This window comes from Tachysurus fulvidraco, chromosome 6 (assembly GCF_022655615.1).
Source record: "Tachysurus fulvidraco isolate hzauxx_2018 chromosome 6, HZAU_PFXX_2.0, whole genome shotgun sequence".
NCBI classification, from domain to species: Eukaryota; Metazoa; Chordata; class Actinopteri; order Siluriformes; family Bagridae; genus Tachysurus; species Tachysurus fulvidraco.
Window position 1 is genome coordinate 31,739,667 of NC_062523.1, and position 27,500 is coordinate 31,767,166.

The window sequence follows — 27,500 nt, forward strand, 5'->3', positions numbered from 1 at the left end:
ATATATATATATATATATCTATTATGTGTGTATTTATGTATCTCTATATTATATATATATATATATATATATGTGTGTGTATTATGTATATCTATCTATATCTATCTATATATATTATATTGTATCTGTCTATATTCTATATATTGTCTATCTATATATATGTATATATATATATATATATATCTATATATATCTGTACTATATATGTCTCTCTATTCTATATCATATATTATATGTATATATATTATCTGTCTATATCGTATATCTCTATATATATATATATAATATATATGATATGTATATATATCTATATATGTATCTATCTATATAGTATATAGTTATATGTTATATATCTATATCTATCTCTCTATATCTCATATCTCTATATATGTATATATCTATCTCTTATATGGGACTATAAATCTCTCGTATATCTATCTATCTTTATATATCTATATCTCTCTCTCTCTCTCTCTCTCTCTCTCTCTCTCTATGTCTCTCTTTTTCTCTCTCTCTTTCTTTCTTTCTCTCTCTGTCTCTCTCTCTGTCTCTGTCTCTGTCTCTCTGTCTGTCCGGCTCTTTCTCTCTCTCTCTCTCTCTCTCTCTCTCTCTCTCTCTGTCTCTCTCTCTCTCTCTGTCTCTCTCTCTCTGTCTCTCTCTCTCTCTCTCTCTCTCTCTCTCTCTCTCTCTCTCTCTGTCTCTCTCTCTCTCTGTCTCTCTCTCTCTCTCTCTTAGTCATGTCTCCCAGTCGAGTTCTCTGGACGAAGTGCGTCTCGGGCTGGAGGGCGATAAATTAGCACCACGGAAAGTTGAAATGAGACGAGACCCAGTTTTAGGCTTTGGCTTTGTGGCAGGAAGTGAAAAGCCTGTCGTAGTTCGCTCTGTCACTCCAGGTAACAGTTTTCTTTGTGCACATTTGAGAGCCTGAGCACAGAAAGACAGCGTCTGAGGATAACAAGTGAACATAAGAGCTGTCATGTCTGTCACAGGAGGTCCATCAGAGGGAAAGCTGTTCCCTGGAGATGAAATCATTATGATCAACGATGATCCAGTCAGCAGCGCTCCTCGAGAGCGAGTGATCGACCTGGTCAGGTAAAGTAGCACGTCTGTGTGGATGAGTGGTAAATACAGAGTAAAGTAATTTATTACACAATGGATTTCTTTCATACAAACAAAAAAAACCCCATATACTGCTCAGAGAACTGGGGCTGTTAGTCTCAGACCTGAATTTATGACCAGCACAATAAATAGGTCACAAAAATGTTTGTCATACACACCGTCATGCCTGTGATGTTTACTGAGCACCGTGTCCTCCCCGGCCGACATTTTCATGCTTTAACACCCAGTGCTTTATCCCTAAAAATAATACAAACAGTGAAAACGATCCTTTTTTCCCTCTGCACAGTTTCACTCTATACAAGAGTAAAAGTTTTATATTTTTTATTTTCTCCTTGTGCTGTAGAAGCTGTAAGGAGGCCATCGTACTGACGGTCATTCAGCCCTACCCTGTAAGTGGGTTTTATATTCTATAACAAAGAGACCTGTGGACTTCATTTCTGTATTATGTTCTTTAATATATCTCTAGCTGGATTGTTAGATAACTGTAAGCGTTTGTGCATCTCATTTATTTTTATGCTATGTATAATCTAAAACATTCATTTTCAAGTTCTTTTTTTTTTTTTTTACTATAATTCTGTTTTTTTTCAGTCACCCAAGTCTGCCTTCATGAGTGCCGCCAAAAAGGCAAAGCTAAAGTCGAACCCTGTAAAAGTCAGATTTGCTGAAGAGGTCATCGTTAACGGTCAAATACCTGTAAGGAAAAAGATCTATATCAATAAAATAACCATCATTTCATTTAGATTTTTTATCCCTAAACACATACCGCTGTACTGATATACCACCTGTTTAAGGAGTAAATTTGGGTAACTGTTTAATTTCAGGAAACAGTGAAGGATAATTCACTGCTCTTCATGCCAAATGTTCTGAAGGTGTACCTCGAAAACGGCCAGACAAAATCGTTCAAGTTTGACACCAACACTTCCATTAAGGTACTAAATAGTTATAATTAAAATGTTATTTTTATTAACGATAAAAATATTAATAAGACTAAGCAACTTTTTAATCACGAGAGTTTTTGTCTAGAAAGGTTTAGAAAGTCTAAAAGAGGACAACAGTTAACACCATCAGGTTGTGATGTCTTAGGACCTTTTTACACCCGGTCACTTCGTGTGTTGTCTCTGATCCGATAGCCGTCTGATTTGTTAAAACTGTCCCATTTACATCAGGCCACATAAACGCGTCTCGGCGAATCTGATATCGATCCGATCTTTCTGCTCCTGCCCAAAATGCTAATATATTTGCCCTCATTTCTGGGGTAATTGAAACAGAACACACTTTGGTGTCTGCGGTTTTCAGAACGCGATCAAAAAGAAGAGGAAAAAAACTGGTTACGACGTTTATGCTACAAAAAACAGCGTTTACTGTTTGCTGCGTTTTCGCCGGCGGCAGCAGCGCGTTTTAAGCCCCGACGAGACGCCTGGGTGAAAGATCACCTGCGAGTGACGTAGTTCCGTTTGGGAGGAGTTTAGCGCTGACGTATGTGGCTCGAACAACCACATACATTTACACCTGTCCAGTTTCATCTGAAACGCGTCCCAGACCACCTCCTGAAGGGGTTTGTACCATCGGGTTTATATCTGTCTCCAAAACGTTTCGGAGGGCATTTAGACCTGGTCTTTTTACCATCGGGTAGATATCGGGTCACAGAAAACGCAGGAAGTGACCAGGGGTAAAAAGCGTGATATGACATGAAGCAAACAGTATATTCAGAGGTTTCAGCTCAATACAAAGATTTACACAATGGATTCCCATCACTGTGACTGTATCAGCCTAAGTAACATTTTTATGTTTGTCTTTTTGTGGTTTGGAAGGACGTCCTATTGACACTGCAAGAGAAGCTGTCCATTAAAAGCATTGAACATTTTTCTCTGATGTTGGAGCAGAAGCTTGAAAATTCTAACACAAAGTTGATGCTCCTGCATGAGCAAGACATGCTGAGTCGGGTACGTCTCGGGTTTGAGCTATAAATTAATTCAGAAGGAATAACTAGAAAAAAAATTCAATTCTAGTATTTGACTTTCTTTAGCTTTGTGTTGTTGTTCAGGACGTAACGACAGACGGAAAAGAACGAAGACTTACTTTAAATACTTCACACCTAGCAAAGAAGCTAAAACAATTTCTCCAAAACTCATACATTTTTAGCACTAACTAATAAATAATTTTACAAAAAAGTACAATACAGTGCTGTAAAATGTTGTGATACATTAGAAAGATAAAAGTGTCTGTAATATTTTTGTTCCAGGTGACTCAGCGTCCTTGCTCTCACAAGATGAGGTGTTTATTTCGCATTGCTTTTGTACCGAGGGATCCGGTGGATCTTCTCCGTCGTGACCCTGTGACCTTTGAGTATCTCTACGTGCAGGTAACAGCAGCGAATTTGAGACATTTTAATCTGTAGTCCAGATACTTTTACAACTAGAAATAGCACTGCAACATATAATAAGATGATAAAAAGGTGTAAACAACCTTATACCTTATGGGTATAGGAGCTACAGGTGGTGGGGGGGGGGGGGGGTCAGAGATGTGGGATATTTGGTACAGGGGTCTGAGAATTTGGTGAAACAGGGGTTTTAGATTTATAAGAGGTTGGAGGTGGAGCAAGGATCTGGGAGGTTAGAGGTGGAGCAGGGTTCAGGGAGGTTGGTGCAGGGTCTTAGTTGGGGTTAAAGCAGGAGTAAAAGGGTTGTAAGAGTAGCAGGGGTCTAAGGGGTTGTAGGTGTAGCAGGGGTCTAAGGGGTTGTAGCTGTAGAAGGGGTCTAAGGGGTTGTAGGTGTAGCAGGGGTCTAAGGGGTTGTAGGTGTTGCAGGGGTCTAAGGGATTGTAGCTGTAGCAGGGGGTCTAAGGGGCTGTAGCTGTAGCAGGGGTCTAAGGGGTTGTAGGTGTTGCAGGGGTCTAAGGGGTTGTAGCTGTAGCAGGGGTCTAAGGGGTTGTAGGTGTAGCAGGGGTCTAAGAGGTTGTAGGTGTTGCAGGGGTCTAAGGGGTTGTAGGTGTTGCAGGGGTCTAAGGGGTTGTAGGTGTTGCAGGGGTCTAAGGGGTTGTAGCTGTTGCAGGGGTCTAAGGGGTTGTAGGTGATGCAGGGGTCTAAGGGGTTGTAGGTGTTGCAGGGGTCTAAGGGGTTGTAGCTGTTGCAGGGGTCTAAGGGGTTGTAGGTGATGCAGGGGTCTAAGGGGTTGTAGGTGTTGCAGGGGTCTAAGGAGTTGTAGGTGTAGCAGGGGTCTAAGGGGTTGTAGCTGTTGCAGGGGTCTAAGGGGTTGTAGGTGTTGCAGGGGTCTAAGGGGTTGTAGCTGTAGCAGGAGTTGTTAAATCGAGAAGGTTGTCTCTTTTGTCTCCGTTATTCTCTGTTCCTTTCTCCTTCAGAGCTGTAAGGATGTTGTTCAGGAGCGTTTTGGTTCAGAGCTGAAATACGACACGGCTCTTCGTCTTGCCGCTCTTCAGATGTACATCCTTACGATCAGCACCAAACAAACTCAGAAAGTCTCGATGAAATACATTGAGTGAGTCTAAACTCATGTTTGCATATCTATTGGTCCCTTTCTGCAAAACCTATAAGTCATCATATATGTCAACTTATGTTGTCTCCAAGACAACTCTCGGGTGGGGACAGGCAGTGGTGTATGTACCATGATGGTGTGTCAGTGAAACATGGTAGAAGACCTGAAACCAAAAGGTCAAAGTAGTCACAGGGATCAGACACTTGAGCAGTTATTCAATATTTGGACCTTTCTTTAGTCCACACAGAATGGACCACCCCATCCCCCCATCCCCCCATCCACCGTGGTCTGTTTGTATTCTGCTTGGAGTGTTGGCCCCATCATTTCCCTCTACACACAGGGTATCTTATTGGAGAGCGACTCTTTCATTAGTCTCCTCCCAGGCTCTCCGCTTCCTTCGTAATCATCCTGGTGTCCAAACACGCCGGTTCTCAACCCTCCGGTCCGTCCCTCCGTCCTGTTGTCATGTGTATAATATCCGGTTCTTCTACCACGGCGAGCTGCTAGCCGAGTGCGGTCTTACTTAGCGAAATCCCCCCCCCCGCACTCTCTTTCGTCATCACAACCACACCCTTTTTCCCCCCCTTCTCCATACTAATATTTTTCTCCCTATTCATCTCATGGTTCTTATCAGCGAGATGCCATCTGGCCACTCCCTTTCCTCTCTTCGCACGATAGGAGTGGGGGTTTGGCCTGTTCCCTTTCCCTCCAGCATGTTTCTGTCCGCATGGCAGCGATACCCTATTACTCAAGACAGCTGCTGCGCCCCCCCTTGTCTGCCGCCCATAGCAGACCCTGGTCTCCTGGGCACTAAGGTACACCTTGTGTACTTATATATGTCCGTATCGATCCGGTCCCAACAGCTCTGCCTCCTCCTCGCTGCGCCTTCCCTCCTGTTTTTATACGCTTGGACCCCACCACCACCCACACTTCCAACCCCTCCTGAATCCCTGTTTCGTCTTCCTCTTTATCCCTATAACACCTTCCCCCCCGTGTGGTTCCAGTCTCTTCCTTCTTCCCATCGCGCGTCCGTGTGTTCCCCGTGGCGCTCTGGGGGTGTTTTACGTCTTTGACTCAAAGCCTCAGATTGTGCTGGACTGCTTGTTTGCCCGTGCCGTCCCTCTCCCCCCCCGTCCATTCTCCCCCTGCCGCCACCCTCTCGCATTGCCCTTGCAACGACCATCGTCTGTCTGCCGCGTCGTTACGTCCACCCCTGTCCGGGGGACTTTTCACTGCCACTCCCTTCTTTTCTTTCTAGTGCTCAGCCACCCTTTCAGCCCTTCCTCTCACAGCCCTGTCCCTTTATCCCCCCCCCCCGCTACTAATCCCCCCTCCTCTGTACACGCTTTCTCCGTTTTGGTGTCCTTTCTGGCACCCCCCTCTCTGACGCACCCCTCCCGTCGTTTTTTTGTCCTGTGTGTGTTGTGCTTGCTGAGCTGTGTTCAGCGTTCTGTGGTTTCTGTGTCTGTGTTCTCCCTTTCGCCTTTGCGGGTCCTCTTTCTGTGTGGTGTCTGTCAACTTTTTCTCTGGTGCGCCTTCTCTTCGCCTGTCTTCTTTGTGTCACTGTCGGGTGGCCCCAGTTTCCTTTGTGGACTGCTGAAGCCCTGTCGGGTCTGTGATCGTGTTTGTCCGCTCTGGTGTTTTGTCCCCTCTGTGTGTGTCTGTTTTTCGCGTTTGTGTGTGTTTTTTTTTCTGTCGTTTTGTTTTTGGTTTGGTTCGCGTTTTGCTTGGTGTTGTCTGTTGTGTTGTGTGTGGGCTCTGTGTGTGTGTTTGTTGTTGCTTGTGTTTTGTTCCCGGTGTTGGTGGTTTTTGTTCTTGTTTCTGGTGTCACTTTCTGTTCTCTGTTTTTTTTGTTTTTTTTTTTTTCCACCCTCCCACCTTTTTCTTTCTTTTTTTCGCTCAGTTGCTTCCTTCTTTTTTTTTTCTTTTTTGTCGTTTTTTTGTTTTTTCCGTTTTTGTTTTCTTGCTTTTTTTTGCAACCCACATTTTCTCTCCCCCCTTCCACACCTTTTGTGTGTGTGTCCTTGGGTGGTGGTGTGTTTGTGCAACCTTCCTCTTATTTTCCGCGTTGTGTATCTTTTTGAGAGAGTTCCATGACTCGTCGTTGTTATCTCTCTGTGCGATTTGTCTGTTTGTTTTTTGTTAGTCTTACTTTTGTTGATCCTTTACAGTTTTGTGGTTCTCTGTGTGTTGTGTTATCTGTGTGTGTGTTGCGTTCGTTTTATGTTTGTGCAGTCGTCCGACGTGTCACACCCGATGACACTGCCCAACTTTTTTTCCTTTCCTCGAACCACGCGCACCGCACGGTGTTTAGACTATAGATACTCGCCTTTAGGTATACGGGGTCCTGCTATCGTGCGATTGCTTGGTGTGGCAGCACTTATCCTCACTCCCTTATCTACTCCTATACATGGTTGGGTCTCATCCGGCTTTGTTGTGTTGTGGTTTTCTCTTGTCTCATCTTAGCCCACGCTTATCTCTCTCCTCACCCCCTTCTGTTCCTTGATATCCAGATAGTGGTCATACCCCGTAGTACCCGTTCCGCTTGACCGCTTTCTCTGCTCGTGTCCGTTCCTCTTGGCATACTTTAACGCCTCTTTTGATTGTCATCTTGGCCCACCCCCCCAATATGGCTTTTGGACCTTCTTTGTCACATCATTTTCATTTGCTTTTCTTCTCTCGTACCAGCATAAGCCACAACGTGCCTGACTAAACCACCACCCCTCCCAGCTCCACCAACCACCCAAGCCTCTTGTCCTCCCTACGCCTTTCCCATATCTCGAGCCACAGGACAAGTCACCCCACCCCCCCACACCACATTCTCTATTCCCTCACCACACACCTCCGACAACCACCTGTAACAACTGCCCCTCCCCCCTGCGGCTGCCTCCTTCAACACCATTTTCCCCTGAGCTGACAAAAAGAAAGGATGACAAAAAACCAACCCACATAGCGACATCTGCTCACGTCCTCGCTTCTCCCCCTTCCTCTTCACCTACATGTCCCCTTTTTTGCCTCTTTTTCCTGCCAGCTCTCAACACACTTTCCTCCCACCTGCATACACCCACGACTTGCCTCTTCCCACTCCGCATATTAGTCAAGTACATTTTTGGCCATTTACATCGCTATATTCTCTGAGTGATCCTCCATCCCTTTTTCCTGGTAGTTTTCTCGTTCGCACAGGGGCGCTTCCCCCGATGCTCGCCGCTGCTCTCCCGGTGGCTCCCTGCGCTTGCCGTCTGCGTGCCTGCCGCTGGTCTTTCATTCTTCCTTTTGCCCCTCTCTGTATTTGCTCTGTTGGTCTGTCTCTTCGCCCCCTCCTCCACCTCTCATCCTTGCCGTTCCTGTTGCAGTTGCCCTGACTTCCTGTCTTCCTGTCTCCTGCGTGTGCTTTACGTTTCTCCTTCCCCGCCTTGCTGGGGCCTTCCTGTCGGCTTCCTCTCCCCTCTGCGCCCTTCCCCCCGCCCCTTCTGTGTCCCCTGTGGTGGCGATCGTTGCTACTTTGTTTCAGTCTTCGTGCTTTGCTTTTTCTCCTGTCCCACACTTCACTTGTGATTTGTCCTTTTGTATTTTTGCCCTCTGTCCTGTACCCCCGATTCCCTTTCTTACCTCTCTTCCAGTTCGCGCCGCGCCCATCTGCCCTTCCGCTAGCCCCGCCTCCCTTTTCCCCCGCCCGCTGCGTGGCCCAGTCTTTTCTACGCTAACTTCCCTCACGCTAGGAATCACCCTTATACTTGGAGTGCGCAGTCGCATGGACTCGTGGGATCTCGACACGTTGTCGCGACTGTCCTTCATGCGGATCTCCCACCTATACACTGAAATTACAGTTGCGTCTTTCACCGTATATTATTCCCCCCGCACAAAACCATCCCTTGGTATAGCAGGCTTTCGTCCCCTGATGAAACACGCTTGACACCCGCATCCCTTTTTATTTTTACTGTGGGCAAGTATGACTTGAGTCATCTACAACCAGTTACAGGCCTCCCCCCATCCCCACATGGCATTCACTTGTATTTGACCGGACACGTTCATTTCGGAGTTATTCTCGAGCTAGACACGATGCTCCCGGTGCGCCTTCCTCAGCCCTTAATCTCATCTAGATGACCATCTACAGTGATCCTGGTGTCTCTTTTTTTTTTCTTTTTTATTCTTCGATTTTGTACGTATCTACAAAACCACTTCATCTCGGTCTTTCTGCCGCTTACGTGTCTTTTATTTTTTGTAGTCTTCGTGTTGATTCTTTTGCCCCTTTACACCTTTTCGTCTCCCAGCCAGAATTATTGGAATTCGATCACAGAAGGCCCACTTTATCTGCATCAGGATGACTATAAACCCTTGGATTCTTGTTTGGACTTGGATGGCTTCCAATATGGGAATCACATGGTCTACGCCGATGGCAAAATCTTTGGTATGACTGAGGGAATCGAGGAGCCGCTCCTGCATGACATTTGTTATGCCGAAACCACCGATGATGCCGAGGACGAAGACGACATTAGCTGTGAGGATGACATGTCAATGATGGCGATGGCAGATTCCCGAGAAAGAGCTCTGTCACTGCTTTCCCTGTCGGAATCTAGCGACGACATCATTGACCTGACGTCTCTTCCACCGCCGCCTGAGGGCAACGATGTTGAAGACAACGACGTGCTTTTGCAGTCGCTAAACTTAGCCATAGCAGCTCCACCACCAGGATTCAGAGACAGCTCAGATGAAGATGAGCACCAAGGAGAACAAACGAGGGAGAAAAGGAACTTGGACATCCCAGTGTCACTTATTGACTCTGTGCCTATGAATGTGGACACGGGGACAGAGGAAGTGTTGGATGATGCTGTCGTTTCCACGTTGCAAGCACTAGAAGCTTTGGCAGCCTCTGAAGATCAGTCCCACCTACAATCAGACAATAATTCAGGTTCTTACTCGATCGTGACATTTATACATTGATGAAGTCCTCCAGCCATTGATTTTTGTGTTTTTTTTATACCACCCTCATCATTACCCCACCCATATTCCCATGGTGACCCATATATTTCTTTTCCTTTTACATATATGTCAATGCATTGTTTTGTTTCCAGATGTTGCTTCTTTCTTTCTTTTTCCTGAATCATTTGTTCATTTTGTTCCATTGTTAATGTTGTTATGTTGTTATTTATTGGTTTCATTGTCTTTGTCTCTTTGTTTTGTACAAATAAAAGATGTAAATGATGTGCACGACGGATTATATTGTTTGAAAGCTTGTTATGATGTCACACTGTCACAGCTAGTCAGTGTTGAACCTAATGATATCGTTAGAGTTAAATAAATCTTATAAACCTATTTAAATATCTTATTTCCTGTTTTATTAAAAGTACGGCTGTCTTAGATGAGCATGAAGGTGTTTGTCTTTAACTAAGCCCAAACGAACCAAACCTAAAACATTTGTCTTTCTGTGACACACAGGTGTAGAAATATCTCGCTCTTATAGCCCCGAGTCCGCTTCCGATTCCGGAAACGAGACGAATTCTTCCGAAATGACGGAGAGCTCGGAGCTAGCGGCGGCTCAGAAACTCTCAGAGAATCCACTGAAAATGTTTGTGGCCACAGCTGAAGGGTATCAGACGCTGAACGCAGAGAAAACAGAGTTTCGTTTGAGAGCCACGTCAAGAAACCAGGAAGAAGAACTAAAGTCTACAGCTGTAGCTTCATGTCAGGCTCTTCATTCAGACCACTTGGAGATGGAACCTGAAACAATGGAGACCAAATCGCTAACTGATTATTTCAACAAAAGGCACATGGATGGCATGATAGGCAAGAGACAAGGAAAAGTCGATGAGGCAGACTGCAGATCACGACTCGCTAATAAAAAAGAATCAACACAAATCAATGCAGTTGGCTCTAAAGTAGAGGACGTTGTTGGGAGATACAGCAATGCCAATTCCAGAGAAGCTCTTCACACAGGGTTCGATCTTCAGAGGACACCTTTTCCATTTCAGGATAAGAACGTACGATCGCAGCAGATCCTGAACTGTAAAGCAGAGGAGCATGTTTACTCCAAGACACTAAAATGTGGCCGCTCTAGCAGCACAGCTCCGAGTAATCTCAGAGGATCCCTGATGGACCTGAACACACGATCGACTGCAGAAGAAGCTTACTTAATCCAGCAAGACACACACGAGCAGCAAAGTAAGGTACTGGCATCCGAGAAGGAAGTGACACGGTTGTACGAGTACCACTTGCCGAAGAGGATGTCGTCGCTCCAGAGCGAAGGCATTCACTCGCTGCAGAGCTCGCAGTGCTCATCCATCGATGCAGGGTGCAGTACAGGAAGCAGCAGCTGCGTCACACCCATGGATTCTCCACTCTGCACTGCTGAGAACATCCAACTCATCACTGAATCGTCTTTGAAAGGCCTCGGATACCCGAACGCAGAAGAAAAAGGCTACAGTCAAAGTCCACATCGCAAAATCGTCCATCAGACGTTAGATCCCATGTTTTTACGAAAGCACCAGGCAGCGCTTGGTACCGAGTCCAGCACAGGACGTGAAGGATGCCAAAGGATGTCCAAGATCAGAGAAACAACAGGTATTTTCCATAGAAGCTTGTCTGTATGTGGTGTGTATATTTTACACTGTATATTACAGTACAGTATGTAGACTGAATTCAGACAGATGTCCAGGTTCAGTGACAGCAGCCCAAGTCATTTCCTCTTAGTAAAAAAACCTCTCAGCCCTTTTGGTTCATCACTAAACAACGTTAACATCAGGTTTGTTGTGTCCGTAAAAAGAGTTTGTTCTGAAGGTGAAGGCACAGAAGGTGTCATGTTCTACATAAACACGTCTAGATGATTAAAAATGAGGAAATGAAGCTGATATCTGATCTATCGCCTCATATCACCTGATCTATCGCTTCATATCGCCTGATCCATCTCGTCATATCGCCTGATCTATCTCCTCATATCGCCTGATCTATCTCCTCATATCGCCTGATCTATCTCCTCATATCGCCTGATCTATCTCCTCATATCGCCTGATCCATCTCCTCATATCGCCTGATCTATCTCCTCATATCGCCTGATCCATCTCCTCATATCGCCTGATCCATCTCCTCATATCGCCTGATCCATCTCCTCATATCGCCTGATCTATCGCTTCATATCGCCTGATCCATCTCCTCATATCGCCTGATCCATCTCCTCATATCGCCTGATCCATCTCCTCATATCGCCTGATCTATCGCTTCATATCGCCTGATCCATCTCCTCATATCGCCTGATCCATCTCCTCATATCGCCTGATCCATCTCCTCATATCGCCTGATCTATCGCTTCATATCGCCTGATCCATCTCCTCATATCGCCTGATCCATCTCCTCATATCGCCTGATCCATCTCCTCATATCGCCTGATCTATCGCTTCATATCGCCTGATCCATCTCCTCATATCGCCTGATCTATCGCTTCATATCGCCTGATCCATCTCCTCATATCGCCTGATCCATCTCCTCATATCGCCTGATCCATCTCCTCATATCGCCTGATCTATCGCTTCATATCGCCTGATCCATCTCCTCATATCGCCTGATCCATCTCCTCATATCGCCTGATCCATCTCCTCATATCGCCTGATCCATCTCCTCATATCGCCTGATCCATCGCTTCATATCGCCTGATCCATCTCCTCATATCGCCTGATCCATCTCCTCATATCGCCTGATCCATCTCCTCATATCGCCTGATCCATCTCCTCATATCGCCTGATCTATCTCCTCATATCGCCTGATCTATCTCCTCATATCACCTGATCTATCGCCTCATATCGCCTGATCCATCTCCTCATATCGCCTGATCCATCTCCTCATATCGCCTGATCCATCTCCTCATATCACCTGATCCATCTCCTCATATCACCTGATCTATCGCTTCATATCGCCTGATCCATCTCCTCATATCGCCTGATCCATCTCCTCATATCGCCTGATCCATCTCCTCATATCGCCTGATCCATCTCCTCATATCGCCTGATCCATCTCCTCATATGGCCTGATCTATCTCCTCATATGGCCTGATCTATCTCCTCATATCGCCTGATCTATCTCCTCATATCGCCTGATCTATCTCCTCATATCACCTGATCTATCGCCTCATATCGCCTGATCTATCTCCCCACATCAGGGCCTTGCTGTTCCAATACTGTTACAGGAAGCTGTTTAATTTACTCGCAGCTCACTCGCTCGATGTTTCAGGCGCTCTCACTGCAATGTTTTTCGTGTTCTCTCTCTTTAACAGAATAAAACGGAACTTCTTTGTAACATGTTTCCTTTGTGTTTTACAGTGTAGTGTGTTGACGCTGACACTGAAACTGAACGCTTGTCATTAACACACAGAGCATCTACACCGATCCTGACCATTCATGTATGGCACAAACTCTTCAGTGCCAAAACCGGAGGTCTGTGGAGGTCGTCTCCTTCTTGCACCGACTCTCTGGTAGCCTCAGGAAGGCAGAGATGGAACTTTCCTGAAACTTCGATGGAAAGCTGTGGAGAAAAGTTTATTGGCTTTGATGGAACTTTTAAAGAACTTAAAAGGGAGTTCAGCTCCACTGAGGAACCCCTGGGTGAAAGCCAAGACATGCCATCATTTACCTGTGGTGAATAATCTGGCAGGATCAGGCAGCGAATTCTGTCCAGCTCAAGGTGCCCGCTGACACATCTTACCCTCCTGCCCCACCCTGTACTGCTCTTCTGCAATTTATACTAAGAACAGGAGATGACGGGGTGTTATAACCTGTCGGCTGTCGTTACACTGTACGACTTTCACTCCAAAACAAGTGTAGAAGAATTCTTTGGTTGTGGGAGAGTTTATAACCTCACCATCAGCAGATTAAAGTGAGAAAGTGTGACTGCTGCTACAGCTCATGTGCTCTCTCCTATCAGCGAAGAAGAGAGCGAGAGAGAGAGAGAGAGAGAAGAGAGAGAGAAGAGAGGAAAAGAGAGAGAAGGAGAGAGAAGAGAGAGCAAAGAGAGGAAGAGAGAGAAGAAGAAGAGAGAGAAGAGAGAGAAGAGAGTAGAATAGAAGACAGCCGAAGAGAAGACGAAGAAGGCGAAATGAGAGGAAGAGGAGAAGAGAGAAGAGATAGAGAAGAAGGCGGGAAGAGGAATGGGAAGAGAGAGAAGGAGAAAGAGAAGAGAACGAGAGGAAGAATAAGAGAAGAGAAGAGAGAGAGCGAGGACGAGAGACGGAGCGGGGAAGAGGAGAAGAGAGAGAGAGATGGACGAGAGAGAAGGGTAAGAGCAGGAAGAGAGAAGAAGAGAGAAAGAAAATGAGAGCAAGACCGCGAAACGATCGAAGAGAGAAGGAAGAGCGCGAGAAGAGATGCGCAAGAGAGCAGAAGAGAGAGAGAAGAGAGAGAGCAGAGAAGAGAGAGCGAAGAGAGATGAGAAGAGAGAAGAGAGAAGAAGAAGAAGAGCGACGAATAGAACAGAAAGAGAGCAGGAAGAGAAGAGAGAAGGGAGAGAAGAGAAAAGACAAAGTACCAAATCAGGCAAAGGGAAGAGAAGGAAAGAGGAAGCAGAAGAAGCGAAGAAAAAAGAGAAATAGAGAGAAGAGGAGAGAAGAGAAGAGAGAGGATGAGGAAGAGAGAAAAGAGAGGGAGAGAAGAGCAAGAGGAGAGGAGAGAGGAGGAAGCAAGAGGCGAGAAGAGAGAGAGAAGAGGAGAGAAGAGAGAGAGAAAGAGAAGAGAAGAGAAGAGAAGAGAGCAAGAGAGAGAAGAGAAGAGAAGAGAAGAGGAGGAGAAGAGGAGGAGGAGAAGAGAAGAGAGAAAGGAAGAAGAAGAAGAGGAAGAGAAGGAAGAAGAGAAAGAGAAGAGACGAGAAATATAAGTAGAATAGAGATAATAGACGAGAATCTACTTCTAACGCGGCGATATATGATCTCCGCTACTCCTCTACATATCCTCTCCTCTCCTCTCCTCTTCTCTCCTCTCCTCTCCTCTCCTCTCCTCTCCTCTCCTCTCCTCTCTCTCCCTCTAGCTAATTGTAGTCAGCTGTGAGTTGTGGTTTGTGGAAGATTGCAGAAAGCCCTTGTCTTGCTCCGTGATGCAGCAGATGTACAGAAGCAGTTGGCTGGTACAGTACGTGTTAGCCTTCACTCTCTGTGGATGATAAAAGAAAGCAGGCCAGTGGGTGGAAACCACCAGAACTTTGTCCTCGACTGTTATCAGTCACAGCTTTGAGGCTTCTGAACTCAGCTCATGACCAAAGAATTCTTTTACAATTGCTGGGATTCAGAACAGGAACTCACAGGAAATGCGTCACCTCCAGCATCCGATATCAAAAAGCACTCATTACTGACCGCAGGGATGAAGTTCATGTTGCAGCTCAGTGCTGTAAGGAAAGGACTTTCAGCACAAGACTATAAACAAAGAAACGTAAAAATGACGACTTTCCCAACCCTCATTGCTGTAACGTCCCAGACTGAAGACCAAAGCAGATTGTTTTTCAACACTTCTGGCATCTCCATGTGGGATTTGCAGCCATTTTTGATCTCATCCCGGGAATAAAGAAAGAGGAAAAAGATGCCGGCTGAGTTTCAGCTCCTTCAAAGCCATAACCTGACCCGTGATCATCACTGACGTGGTCACGTGGTGGTCGGAGTGACGCGTTTCGATCGGCCAGTGTGCTCTGATAAATCCATGCCTTGTGTATATTTTATTTATTCTGTAAAGAAAATAAATTATATAATACATAGAATTTTTAAAACAGGAAATCTATCATTCTTAAACCGTGGCTTATGTATCTTATGTTCCAGTTATGAGATTAAAGTTAGAACTTTGTTCTGAATGTTCAGACTCAGCACACTTGCAGCTTATTTGCCTGGTTAATTATGTACAAATGCTTCAGTTATAGAATGAAAAAAAAAAACTTTTACATAATCATGACAAGTCAGATGTGGTTTATTTGCATTATCAAGCGTATTAAATATTTCGAGTTATCGTCCGGTGTCATTATTTGTGTTCAGACTCGACGTGTGGTGAATACGTTCGGGTATCGGCGTGTAAAGGTGTGTGTGAAGCGGCAGTAAATAGTCCCCAGTGACTCTAGGGAAATGTTGAAGAAGAATTTTCCCTCTTGGGTGGTTTTGCTTTCATTTATGCAGAAATCACAAAAAAAAAAAATAAATAAAATTGCCAAAATTTATTTCTTAAAAATGAAAAACGTCTAAATGGAATGCAAATTGTTTGTGGAACCGATTTAAGATTTAACAAACAAACAGGGAATAAATACTTATGGTATTATTTCTGTACTTTATTTATATGATTATTTTTCTACCAGACATGTTTGTGGGGGTTTTTTTTTGGTTCGGGGTTAAACCTGTGTTGGAAGTTCACTAAGGAGGAAGTTAAGGGAGTTAAATATAACTACTCTCACTTGTCTTTATGGTTTTGTATGTTCATGGTAAAAAAAACACATTGTGAGATTTGCTCAGAAATTCATCTCGCAGTGCAGTTTGAAAAGCATAAAGGAATGAACAGGCTGTGATGTCGAAGCCCGATAAAAAGGTAAGCTCTTCATTCTTATCATCCTTATCACATATACTGTATATACTTTATACTTAGATATCATTTCAAGTCTGTCAGAATGTTTAATTTTAAAATGTCATTACGTTTAAATCCTCCTGATTTCCTGTCTGCTCCTGTATGTTTCTGTAGAGATCGTTAGCTATCATTAATACACAAATTGTTCCTCTTAGATGGCACAGAGGATCGTCATTCTTAAAATAGCCGTACTTCTCATTTTCTGCCCATCTGTGTGCTCGGAAAGCAAATGGTACCCAAAAAGTCTGCAATGTGACGTGTCGAGGATTAGCAACGACACCGAGGTAAAAGTGGACTGTACCAGCAGAGGTTTAAAGTCGGTTCCTCCAGGAATTCCATCCAACACCACCAACCTGACGCTGACCATTAACCACATTTCTCACATAAACAACACCTCCTTCCTCGGCCTCGGTAACATCACGGAGATCGACATGCGCTGCAACTGCGTACCCATCAAGATCGGCCCAAAGGACCACGTGTGCATGCAAAGTGTGCAGATCGATAACGGAAGCTTCTGGGAGCTTAAGACTCTCAAGTCGCTTTACCTGGACGGTAATCAGCTCTCCAGCATCCCTAAAGGACTCCCACAGAACGTTGTGCTCCTCAGCCTTGAGGTCAACAGCATTTCCTCAATTCTGAAGGAGAACCTCACAGAGCTTACCAACATCCAGATTCTCTACCTTGGCCAGAATTGTTATTTCAGAAACCCGTGCAACAGGTCGTATTACATCGAGCCGGACGCTTTTTTGCAGCTTGACAAATTGACTTTGCTGTCGCTTAAATCAAACAATCTGTCTTACGTGCCTCACAGGCTACCATCAAGTCTCAAGGAGCTCTACTTATACAACAATAACATACAAAAGGTAACAGAGGAGGATTTTAACAACTTGACCAGTTTAGAGATCCTGGATTTGAGTGGAAACTGTCCCCGATGTCACAACGCGCCTTTTCCGTGCGTTCCGTGTGCTAACAACGCTCCTCTTCAGATTCACAATCTCTCCTTCCTCAACTTGAACAGACTTAAAGTTCTTCGTCTTCATAGCAACTCTCTCACCACCGTGAACCCGCTGTGGTTTCAGGGCTGCAAAGAACTTCAGGTGCTAGACCTCTCCAGCAACTTTTTAGCAAAAGACATAACACACACATCCTTTCCTCATTCACTGCCTTTTCTAGAGGAACTTGATCTCTCTTTTAATTATGAGCTCCAGAGGTATCCTTCATCACTAAACCTGTCTCGGGCTTTCTCCTCATTGAAGTCACTCAGGATCCTGAGAATCAGAGGCTTTGTATTCCAGGAGCTCAAACAAGAAGATATTCAGCCTCTAACGTTTTTGGGGAAACTCCAAGTGATTGACCTCGGGACAAACTTCATCAAGTTAACTAATCTAAGCATCCTCAAAGGCCTGAAAAACTTCCACATCATCAATCTGTCAGACAACAAGATCTCATCACCTTCAGAGGCCGAGCATGCAGCTGCACTCTCGATGGCACGTGGCTTTCCCAAGCAGGACGACACTTCCCCAATGTCACGAGGCGCTCAGTACAGAAGTGATGAAGTGAGAGAGATTCACTATTTTAGATATGATGAATACGCACGAAGCTGCAAAAATAAAGACAAAGAACTTGGAACTTTGAGTCCTTTCAACACAAAGTGTAGCTCCTTCGGGAAAACTCTGGATCTCAGCAGAAACAACATTTTCTTTTTACATTCAAGATTCTTGAATCTCGGTGAGCTCCGGTGTCTCAATTTATCGGGAAATGCCATGAGCCAAGCTTTAAATGGTTCAGAATTTGTTCATCTAAAAAATCTGAAATACCTCGACTTCTCCAACAATCGTCTCGATCTGATGTTCTCCTCGGCATTCAAGGAACTGAGCAATTTAGTGGTGCTGGACATCAGCCACAACAACTACTACTTTGAAGCAGAAGGTTTGACTCACATGCTAAATTTTACCAAAAATCTTCACAATATGAAGAAATTAATAATGAACCACAATCAAATATCCACATCCACCAATACGGAGATGGAGAGTTCTTCTCTGGAATATTTGGAATTTAAAAACAATCGCCTCGATATGTTATGGAGAGACGGTGACACACGATATCACGACTATTTTAAAAAACTTGAAAAATTAAAATCCCTTGACATCTCTCACAACAACCTTAACTTCTTTCCCGAGCCGATTTTTCAAAAGCTTCCCAAAACAATCAGAGAATTCAACATCACAAACAACAAGTTGAAATCGTTCTACTGGGAAGGCCTTAGGTTTCTGCCAAACCTGGAGGTCTTGGACCTCAGTGCAAACCTCTTAACAAGTGTGCCTCCTAAGCTTTCCAACTGTTCCACATCTATTACAACACTGGTTTTGCGTAAGAATCAGATCTTTAGGCTGAGCCCAGAGTTCCTCCAAGATGCATTTAGCCTGAAAAAACTGGACCTGAGTTACAATCAAATCAAATACATCGAGGAGTCGAGCTTCCCTGAAGATGTGATAGACAAGCTGGAGATTTTATTCTTAAACAACAACCGGTTTGTTTGCTCCTGCAATGCCACATGGTTCATCCGGTGGGCCAATCGCACGTCTGTGTACATTCCCCGATTAGCCACGGACGTGACCTGCGCGTCCCCTGGCACACAACGGGGCCAGAGTGTGATTTCTCTGAACCTCCAAGCCTGCCAGCATAACTCTCTCTCCATAATTTTCAGCATCCTGACCACGTCTGTGACCCTGAGTGTCCTCACCCTGTCCATCTCCAGCCATCTCTTTCTCTGGGATGTGTGGTACATCTACCACTTCTGCCTCGCCAAACTCAAAGGCTACCGTCGGCTTCTCTCGGAGAACACGGCCTACGACGCCTTTATAGTCTACGATAAAACTGACACGGCAGTGAGCGACTGGGTGCTGCAGGAGCTCCGGGCTCAACTGGAAGACTGTGGTGAACCAAGACTCCATCTTTGCTTGGAAGATCGCGACTGGGTCGTGGGTTGTCCCATCATCGAGAACCTTTCTCAAAGCATACAGCTTAGCAAGCGTACCGTATTCATCCTGACCGCTCACTTCATCCAGAGCGGCTACTTCAAGATGGCTTTCTATTTAGCTCACCAGCGGCTCATGGATGAGAAGAATGACGTCATCGTACTGATTTTCCTGGAGAGGTTTTCGTCCAGTCATTCTAAGTACCTGAGACTCAGGAAGAGGTTGTACAAAAGATCTGTGCTGGAATGGCCAAAGAATCCTCAAGCGCAGCAGTATTTCTGGTTTTGTCTCAGGAGCGTCATGGCCACCGAGAGCCAGCGGCACTACAACAAGCTCTTCCAGGAAACACTGTAACTTTCACAATGACTTTTTTACATTTACAGACAGATGATTTCACAGTGAATTACTTTCGCTGTTTTTACCCTCAAGTCGCTGATTTTTACCTTCGACTGTGACGAGGCACTGACTGCTCTACTGTTTTTATTTTATTATTATTATTATTATTATTATTATTATTATTATTTTTAAATCGTTTACAATCTTGTGTATGAACTTTTACCGTACAGCCAATAACACGCGTGTTCGTACGAGATTCAGATCAACGGCAGAATTCGGTCCTGCGGAACAAACACGGTTTAAATTCTACGCAGTTTTATCTTTTTGCTTCATGTTTATTAATTAGTAAAATGTGTAGAATTTATTTCTATTGTATGCAAATAAATCTCCAGTTTATTCAATACGATAAATAATACTGTGTGCATCAGTGTGTCGTTGTCTATAACGCATGGACGTCATGTGTATCTTCAGTTTTATATTCAGAAATGAGCCCAAAACTTTTTATTGCTTAACATTTTGAAACAGTTTTCAGTGTAACTGCTGTTCATTTATATTGGCACTGACTCATCACTGACTAACAAACTAAAATCATGAAATGGGAAGTGAATCTTCGACACTTCCTCTATGGATAACTGAGGTGTAAAAATAAATGAGCAGCCCCCGAGGTGTAGTTCAGCTGCTGGTAAAGTACATGCATTGATTTGGCCAAACAGAACAAGTCTGAACAGAACATTTGCCACATGGTGTGGGTTTGTGGGGAAAAGCCCACGAGAAGATCTAATAAGTTTACTGATAGTCAGGTGACATAAATCTCAGTACCTTTAAATATTATTACACACACACACACACACACACACACACACACACACAGCACAGAAATAAGATCTGGTTGGCCGTTAGAGCAAAACTTCCTTTTTTCCCACAGAGGCTCTGTACGGATCTCTCAACACGTCTCTTATCCGGCGGACCGCTCTTACACAAACTGTACATGGAAGATCTCTAACATGGTGAGAAAGCAAGATTTATGCATAAGAAAAAAAAATCTGTGCTATATTTATAACAGTGTCGTTTTTAACCAGAATGAGATTCGCTTTTAGAAACTGTAGTTTATGTTGTAATGTTCGTTTGTGTCATTAAGCTCAACAGGACCCTCAGACACTTAAACACTTAAATGCAAATGTTGTCCATATATTTATTTATATTGAGATATAAACACACTGTAGGTTTAAAATATTTGTACTGCTAATTTTTTTTATTTTACAGGAGGCTAGCAAACACTGGCTAATGCTAATATGCTGGGTTATAATCACATTTTGGATCAGCTTGGTTGCATGCAAGCCGAATAACGAACCCCTGATGACCCGCCGATGTGACATCCAGACTAACACGAACGGGACTGTTTTTGACTGCCACGGCCGAAGGTTACGAGTCATGCCCCAGGTTTATTTGAACACCACCAGCCTTGACGCATCTGAGAATGAAATCAGGAACCTAACCGCAGACTCACTGAAAGACCTGCAAAAATTAAAGTATCTCAGACTAAACTGGATGAACCACAGGCAAAAAGTGTCCGTCAGCAGGGGGGTTTTTACCAATCTGTCAAACCTGGAAATCTTGGAGCTTAACGGAGTCGGTGTGTCAGAGGTTCCAGCACATCTTCCGATTTCCCTGAGACAACTGAGATTGGACGAAAACAACATTTCGTTTCTAAGTCGCCAAAATTTATCACAATTAAAAAACCTGACCCATCTTTATCTGTCCAAAAATTGCTATTATGGAAGACCTTGTCAGAGGCATTTTGAAATTGTTAATGGAACTTTTTCAGACTTGGACCAGTTAAAACATCTGAGTTTGTCATACAATAACATCACCCATGTTCCCAGATATTTGCCTGTCTCCTTAGTAACATTTGAACTTGCATCCAACGTGATATCGTTCATCGGAGAAGATGATTTCAAAGGTCTCCCAAACCTTAAAACCCTTAAAATCCAGGGGAACTGTCCTCGCTGTCAAAATGCTCCATATCCCTGCACTCCATGTGAAAATGGCTCTATCGATATTCATGAACAAGCTTTCGGCAACCTCAAAAATCTCACTTTATTGCATCTTGCCGGGAATTCCATCTCTCTCATCAAGAAAGCATGGTTCGAGAACCTTTCGCAGCTGCAGGAGCTCTACCTCTCCTACAATTTTCTGGCAAGTCAGATTGAGGATGGGGCGTTTTTGAGTAACTTAAGGCTTTTGAAAAAACTCGACCTCTCGTATAATTATCATCTTCAAGCTTATCCAGACACCGTGCGCCTATCACCGACCTTCGCCAACTTGCAAAGCCTTCGCATCCTGCATATCCAAGGTCTGGTGTTCAAAAAGATCCAGAACGACTCTCTCGCGCCTCTTTACGGTTTGCAGAATCTGTCCGTATTAGATATAGGAGTCAATTTTATCGTAGCTGTGGATTCAAATATATTTAACCAATTTTCTAATTTACAGCTGCTGTATCTGTCAGAAAACCGTCTCTATCCGATCTCTAACTCTTCGGTTAGGAATCCCGATAATAACATGATGCCGTCACACTTTGTCCAACCCGAGCTGACAGATTCTCAAAAGACACTAGAACCCTATCAGGTTAAAAAACAGCTCGTCAAACCGGAGTGTGTCGCTGCTGGTCGTGTGCTGGATCTGAGCAGAAATAATCTTTTTTTCATTTCCCCAAAGCAGTTTGTGGACTATAAAAACATTTCCTGTCTCAACCTCTCTAGAAATGGCTTCTCATCAGCATTAAATGGAACAGAATTCACATCACTGCCTAACCTAAAATATCTAGATCTGTCATTCAACAGGATTGATTTGGCTTACGATTATGCCTTTAAAGAGTTACAGGAGTTGGAGGTGCTTGACCTCAGCTTTAACCCACATTATTTTATTGTGCCTGGAGTGACCCATAATTTGCAATTCCTACAGAATTTGCCTAAACTGAGAGTATTAAATATGAGCTCCAACAGCATTTTTACCCTAACGAGTAAGCGCATGTACAGCAAATCGCTCGCCGAGCTCCAGTTCCAGGACAATAACCTTGCGAGGATTTGGAGAGACAGAAAGTATGTGCAACTTTTCTGGAATTTAACAAATCTGACCTACCTTGATATATCGCACAACTACATCCAGAATATCCCTAAAGACGTTTATAAATACTTGCCTCTCACACTAAAGACATTCAGATTAAATGGTAATATCCTGACGAGCCTGAACTGGACTTTGATGAGGGCCTTTACACAGCTTGAGGAGCTCAGTCTTAGCTATAACCACCTGACGCATGTCTCTCAGAATATAACCCAGAATATCCCGTCCTTGCGTTACCTGGACCTAAGCAATAACAGAATCTCTCAGTTGGCCACCTCATTGCTCAATGGAGCTTTCAACCTTAAAATGTTAGATCTGAGTTATAATAAATTAAGCACTGTTAATCAGTCCACTTTCCCTGCAAATGGCGAAACTAATTTGAGCACTTTATGGCTCCATAGGAACCCCTTTCATTGTACATGTGACATATTGGAATTTGCCAGGTGGATTTCGGGAACCAAAGTGAAAATCCCCTATCTGTACACTTTAGTGACTTGCACTGCCCCGTTTTCAAACAAGGGCAAACTGGTGGTAGACTTTGACCTCCAGGAATGCCTTGATGGCTATGTCGCCTTCCTGGCCTACTTCTTCACTACTTTTTTTATTGTGGGTGTCACCTTTGTGACAACCTTGATGCACATTTTCTACTGGGACGTTTCATATGTGTTCTATTATGTGAAGGCCAAATTCAAAGGGTACCAGCACTTGAGCTCTGGAGATAATGTCTACGATGCCTTTGTCACCTACGACACCAAAGACCCACAGGTCTCAGAGTGGGTCTTGAACCATCTCCGTGTTCAGCTGGAGGAAGAAGGTGATCGCTTCCTTCCAGTCTGTTTGGAAGAACGTGACTGGCTACCCGGATGCCCCATCTTGGACAGCCTGACCCAGAGCATTCGCCAGAGTCGCAAGACGATCTTCGTCCTCACTCAATCTTATGTGAACAGTGGCTCGTTCAAGATGGCCATTTACCTGGCGCACCAGCGTCTTCTGGATGAAAATGAGGATGTGATCGTGCTGCTTCTACTTGAGCCCGTGCTGCAAAACTCGCATTTCCTGCGCCTGCGGAGGCGACTCTGCAGCCACAGCGTGCTCGAGTGGCCCCAGACCCCTGCCGCAGAGCCCTGGTTCTGGCAGTGTGTGAGAAATGCAATTCGGCTCGAGAACAAGGTCATGTACAGCAGCATCTACTCCAGATACTTCACTATCAAAAAAAGACCCAGAGAAAAATAATGTATTCTAATGAACATTATTACGACTCGACATTTATATTTTAGATCATTATTTCACACAGAACATATAATTCAACAAACACCATGTTCTTATTATTAACATCATTCTGTTGACTAGAGAAGGCAAATATTTTCAGATGAGAAAACATTCCAGTGCAAAATGCCAACCTTTATTTTCTATTTCATTTCAATTCTAGTCATATTTGTGTTTATATCTAGAACATGTTCCTCTAGTCACATGGTGGCTTTCTTATATTTTTCAATTAGTGTTCAAGTAGCTATGGTGTTGCTAGGGTCCTATGTGGTGATTTCTATGCCATGCCAGATGGTTACGAGTGTATTGTTTAGAGCTTACTAGGTTGTTGCAGGGTTGATATGATGTTCCAGGTGGTCGCTAGTGTGTTGTTGAGTGGATCTCAATTGGTCACAAAATTATTGTTAGGTCCCCATTATATTCCTGGTGGTTGCTGGTGTGTTGCTAGGTGTTTACTATGTCATACCATGAGGTTGTTAGAATTATTGCCAGATGAGTTGCAACGGTATTCCAGGCTATTCCAGAAGGGGATTCGACATGATCCCAGCTGACTGCCAGTGTGTTATGTGGCTGCTATCGTGTACCGTGCTAAACTGGAGGCTCTGAGCTTCATTAACTTGTTAGCCAGGTTACTTTTGAAGTGCAAAATGAAAAGAATGAACTTCAGATGTGTAGCTGGGACTACATTTGAGATTAGGAGAGCATTGTGTTTATTTTTATTTAGTTTTTGTCATTTTAAAAGCCTTTTTCTCTCAGTAGCATGTTACTTGTCTGCGCTACACTTTTAGAGGAATCATTTTGTTTCCAATTTTGTACAAAAGTAAATGTGGATTTGAAGGTAAACCATTTTTGTGTTGTTGCACTGAATGATATGTAATGTGCTTTACATTATCAGGGTTCTCTTAACGGAGCTTGTGAGTACATTTTAACAGACCTACAATCAACCCCTGATATATTCCACTACATTATCACAGAAATTACACACAGCAACCTTATCCAATCTTAAAAGGAAGAAGTGACCAAACCCAGTGTTTCCTGTTTCCCTGTTTAAACTACTGTAGATGGCACGTTTTAAATAAAAAAATTAATAAAAATATATATTTTCCATTACACTTTGTTTGATTGAATCTTTATGGGTTTCATGTAAAATAAAAAATATAATAATAATAATAATAATAATAATAATAATAATAATAATTATTATTATTATTATTATTATTATTATTATTATTAGGAGTAATAGTAGTAGTATTTATTTATTTTTTTATTTATTGTAAAACGTTAATATTCATACATTATAATAATATTTAATTCCACATAAAATATTCTTTTTGTTAAATACGTGAAATTTGTGTATGTAGGCTGATGATGATGATGATGATGATGATGATGATGATGATGATGATGATGATGATGTAGTATTCACAGAATGGTCACAAGATGTCACTCGTGCGCCTTCTTAGGGGCGTTGGCTTGCTGTGTTCTCATTGGCTGCATGCAAATCAGCGCGGTGACGTCACCGGTCTTATTTGCATAGGGAGTATAAAAGCTCAGGCGGTGAGTTTCCCTTTACAGAGCCTTGATTTTCACTCCTGTCTGTTTTCTCTGCGCCCCACGTGAGTATATTTTATACTTTTGTCCTATTTTTAGTGCTTTAATGAACATTATTATTATTATTATTAATATTAGCATCTCAGTATGATCTAGTTTTTTTTTTGTTTTTTTTTTACATTATACCTTTTTTGTGCATCATCCGTAAAAGGCTGTTTTTATTTGGTCATTGCTAGGTTTGTCTTCCTGCTTATAGCAGGTTATAGCAAGTTATTACACCATTGTAGCAGGTTATAACAGCGTTATAAAGCGTTATTAATGCCCTGAGTAACGATGTGACTTGGACAGACCTGGTGTCTCTTTGTTCATATCACCATGTGATGTGATGCAGGTTACAGGATAAAACAGTCATTAACATGTATAAATAAATAATAATTCACTAAGACAGCGATATTAATGTTAATGATAATGATACAGTACTCATGTACTGATGCTCATAGGGCGGTGCCAGGTGGAAGTGGGCATCACAGTACTGTGGTCTTAAATAAAATAAAAACTAATGAAATAAAATTCATTTGAATTTGAAAAACGCAATCACCTCTTTTATGCATTGTAAAATGTCTTTATAAACAGTAATGAAAATTTAGTAACAAGACGCCGTTAATGTTCCTGTTTTAGAAATCAACCACAAAGATGTCAGACAAACCCAATCTGGAGGAAGTGACCAGCTTTGACAAGACCAAGCTGAAGAAGACGGAGACGCAGGAGAAAAATCCTCTGCCTTCAAAAGAGAGTAAGATTTCTCTTTTAAATCCTATTCATACTTTTATTTATCTGTGCAGTTTAGTGGCAAATAAATAAAACATTATTTACTACACAATGTATAATATATAGATAGAATTTATCTGACATGTAAGAAGAAAATATTATTTTATATCGATAGACTGAAAATTGTTTCCGCTGTTGATTTCCGCAGCAATCGAACAGGAGAAGAAGGAGAGCTCATGAAACTTCCCACCAAGACGCCACTATGCACTGCACTGCCTTCATCTTCTCACCTTTTCTTTTCGAAAAATTAGTTTCATTACTTAAGACATAAAAAACCCCCTAAGACGCCTTCTGATTGGACGAAACAAAACTCCGTCTTGTGGCCCGTACCTCCTTTTTTTATTTTTTAAATAAAAAATAAAGAACGCACCACTGCAAAAAATGATGGATGTGAGAGTTCCTGATCAAGAGGAGGCGGGGCTTCGGCCTCAGGGTGGGGCCGAGAGTATGATTGACAACTTCATGGGACTTCACTCTCCAGACCCGGGCTGATGACAGATCTCGCTGTCAGATGTTGAAAATCATGCAGTGTTTTGTTGTGTTTTTAAAGTTAAATGTTTAAGATTATTTTATAATCTAAAATTCAAACCTTGGAATGAACAATATTTTGTTTATGCAAATAAAAGAGAAGAGAAACCTGTTCATTTTATGGTGAAGTTTCAATTCTTTTATCTTTTAATTGAAAATAGGAAATTCAGAGGATGTAAAGTGCAAAAAGACGTTTTTGAGCAATTATTTATCTTGTGTCATTTCTTCCATTATTCCATAAATTTGGTGAGTTTCTTCTTTATTTACCACGAAGCTTTGAAGGCTCCAATTTTTATCTAACAGGTAAAGGAAGTTGTTGTCATCTATTAAATGCAGTGTACATTTCCTCTACCACATCCAGGTCTTCATAGATGTGCTTTACATGAGCTAGCATGGCTAAGCCAAGTATTTAGCATGCTCCAGACCTTAATCTTTCTTTAAATGAAATGAAATACATTAGTAATCATCCTTTTTTTTTAATGCATGATCATTTTCTACATGACTCTTACACATGTAAACTCTATCTACATTCCTCAAGTGCGATACGATGAAGCAGCTGTTTCGAATGAAGCCGTCCTTTATTCAGTGTTGTTTAGCACTCGTGTCGTGGTGTGAACAAGTGCTCGGAAACCTCTACACTAAAATAAAATGTCCAGAAAGAGAAATGAGTACTGAGGACATTCACAGCTAGTTCATTTCAGGTCCTCTTTAACACA

General features: G+C 43.1%; 4 protein-coding genes across 5 annotated transcripts; all 4 read left to right on the plus strand.

Moving 5' to 3' along the window:
* Positions 1–673: 673 nt before the first annotated feature.
* On the plus strand, positions 674–13,509 carry frmpd4 (FERM and PDZ domain containing 4; the record flags this gene model as incomplete). Its single annotated transcript, XM_047814891.1, has 13 exons — positions 674–893; positions 990–1,092; positions 1,463–1,508; positions 1,708–1,812; positions 1,941–2,048; positions 2,931–3,062; positions 3,362–3,481; positions 4,477–4,613; positions 5,245–5,425; positions 7,777–8,485; positions 8,836–9,519; positions 10,047–11,168; positions 12,917–13,509. Coding segments are annotated over 13 exons (3,672 nt in total), but the record flags the coding sequence as incomplete, so codon positions are not given.
* A 2,297-nt stretch (positions 13,510–15,806) lies between these two features.
* tlr7 (toll-like receptor 7) lies at positions 15,807–19,725 on the plus strand. The gene is made up of 2 exons (XM_027145392.2): positions 15,807–16,141; positions 16,333–19,725. Exons 1-2 carry the CDS (start codon positions 16,121–16,123, stop codon positions 19,507–19,509), a joined length of 3,198 nt encoding a protein of 1,065 aa, XP_027001193.1. The 5' UTR covers positions 15,807–16,120; the 3' UTR covers positions 19,510–19,725.
* Positions 19,726–20,035: 310 nt separating this feature from the next.
* Positions 20,036–24,987, plus strand: LOC113642084 (toll-like receptor 8). 2 transcript variants are annotated; one of them, XM_027145394.2, is made up of 3 exons: positions 20,036–20,291; positions 20,417–20,498; positions 20,755–24,987. In XM_027145394.2, the coding sequence occupies exons 2-3, from the start codon at positions 20,496–20,498 to the stop codon at positions 23,842–23,844; spliced, it is 3,093 nt and encodes a 1,030-aa protein (XP_027001195.2). In that variant the 5' UTR covers positions 20,036–20,291; positions 20,417–20,495; the 3' UTR covers positions 23,845–24,987. The 2 variants fall into 2 exon arrangements, with proteins under 2 accessions (XP_027001195.2, XP_047670601.1); XM_047814645.1 differs by lacking the exon at positions 20,036–20,291 and having other exon boundaries at positions 20,329–20,498.
* Positions 24,988–25,350: 363 nt separating this feature from the next.
* LOC113642092 (thymosin beta-11-like) lies at positions 25,351–26,900 on the plus strand. The gene is made up of 3 exons (XM_027145418.2): positions 25,351–25,493; positions 26,107–26,221; positions 26,405–26,900. The coding sequence occupies exons 2-3, from the start codon at positions 26,122–26,124 to the stop codon at positions 26,434–26,436; spliced, it is 132 nt and encodes a 43-aa protein (XP_027001219.1). The 5' UTR covers positions 25,351–25,493; positions 26,107–26,121; the 3' UTR covers positions 26,437–26,900.
* Positions 26,901–27,500: the final 600 nt, after the last annotated feature.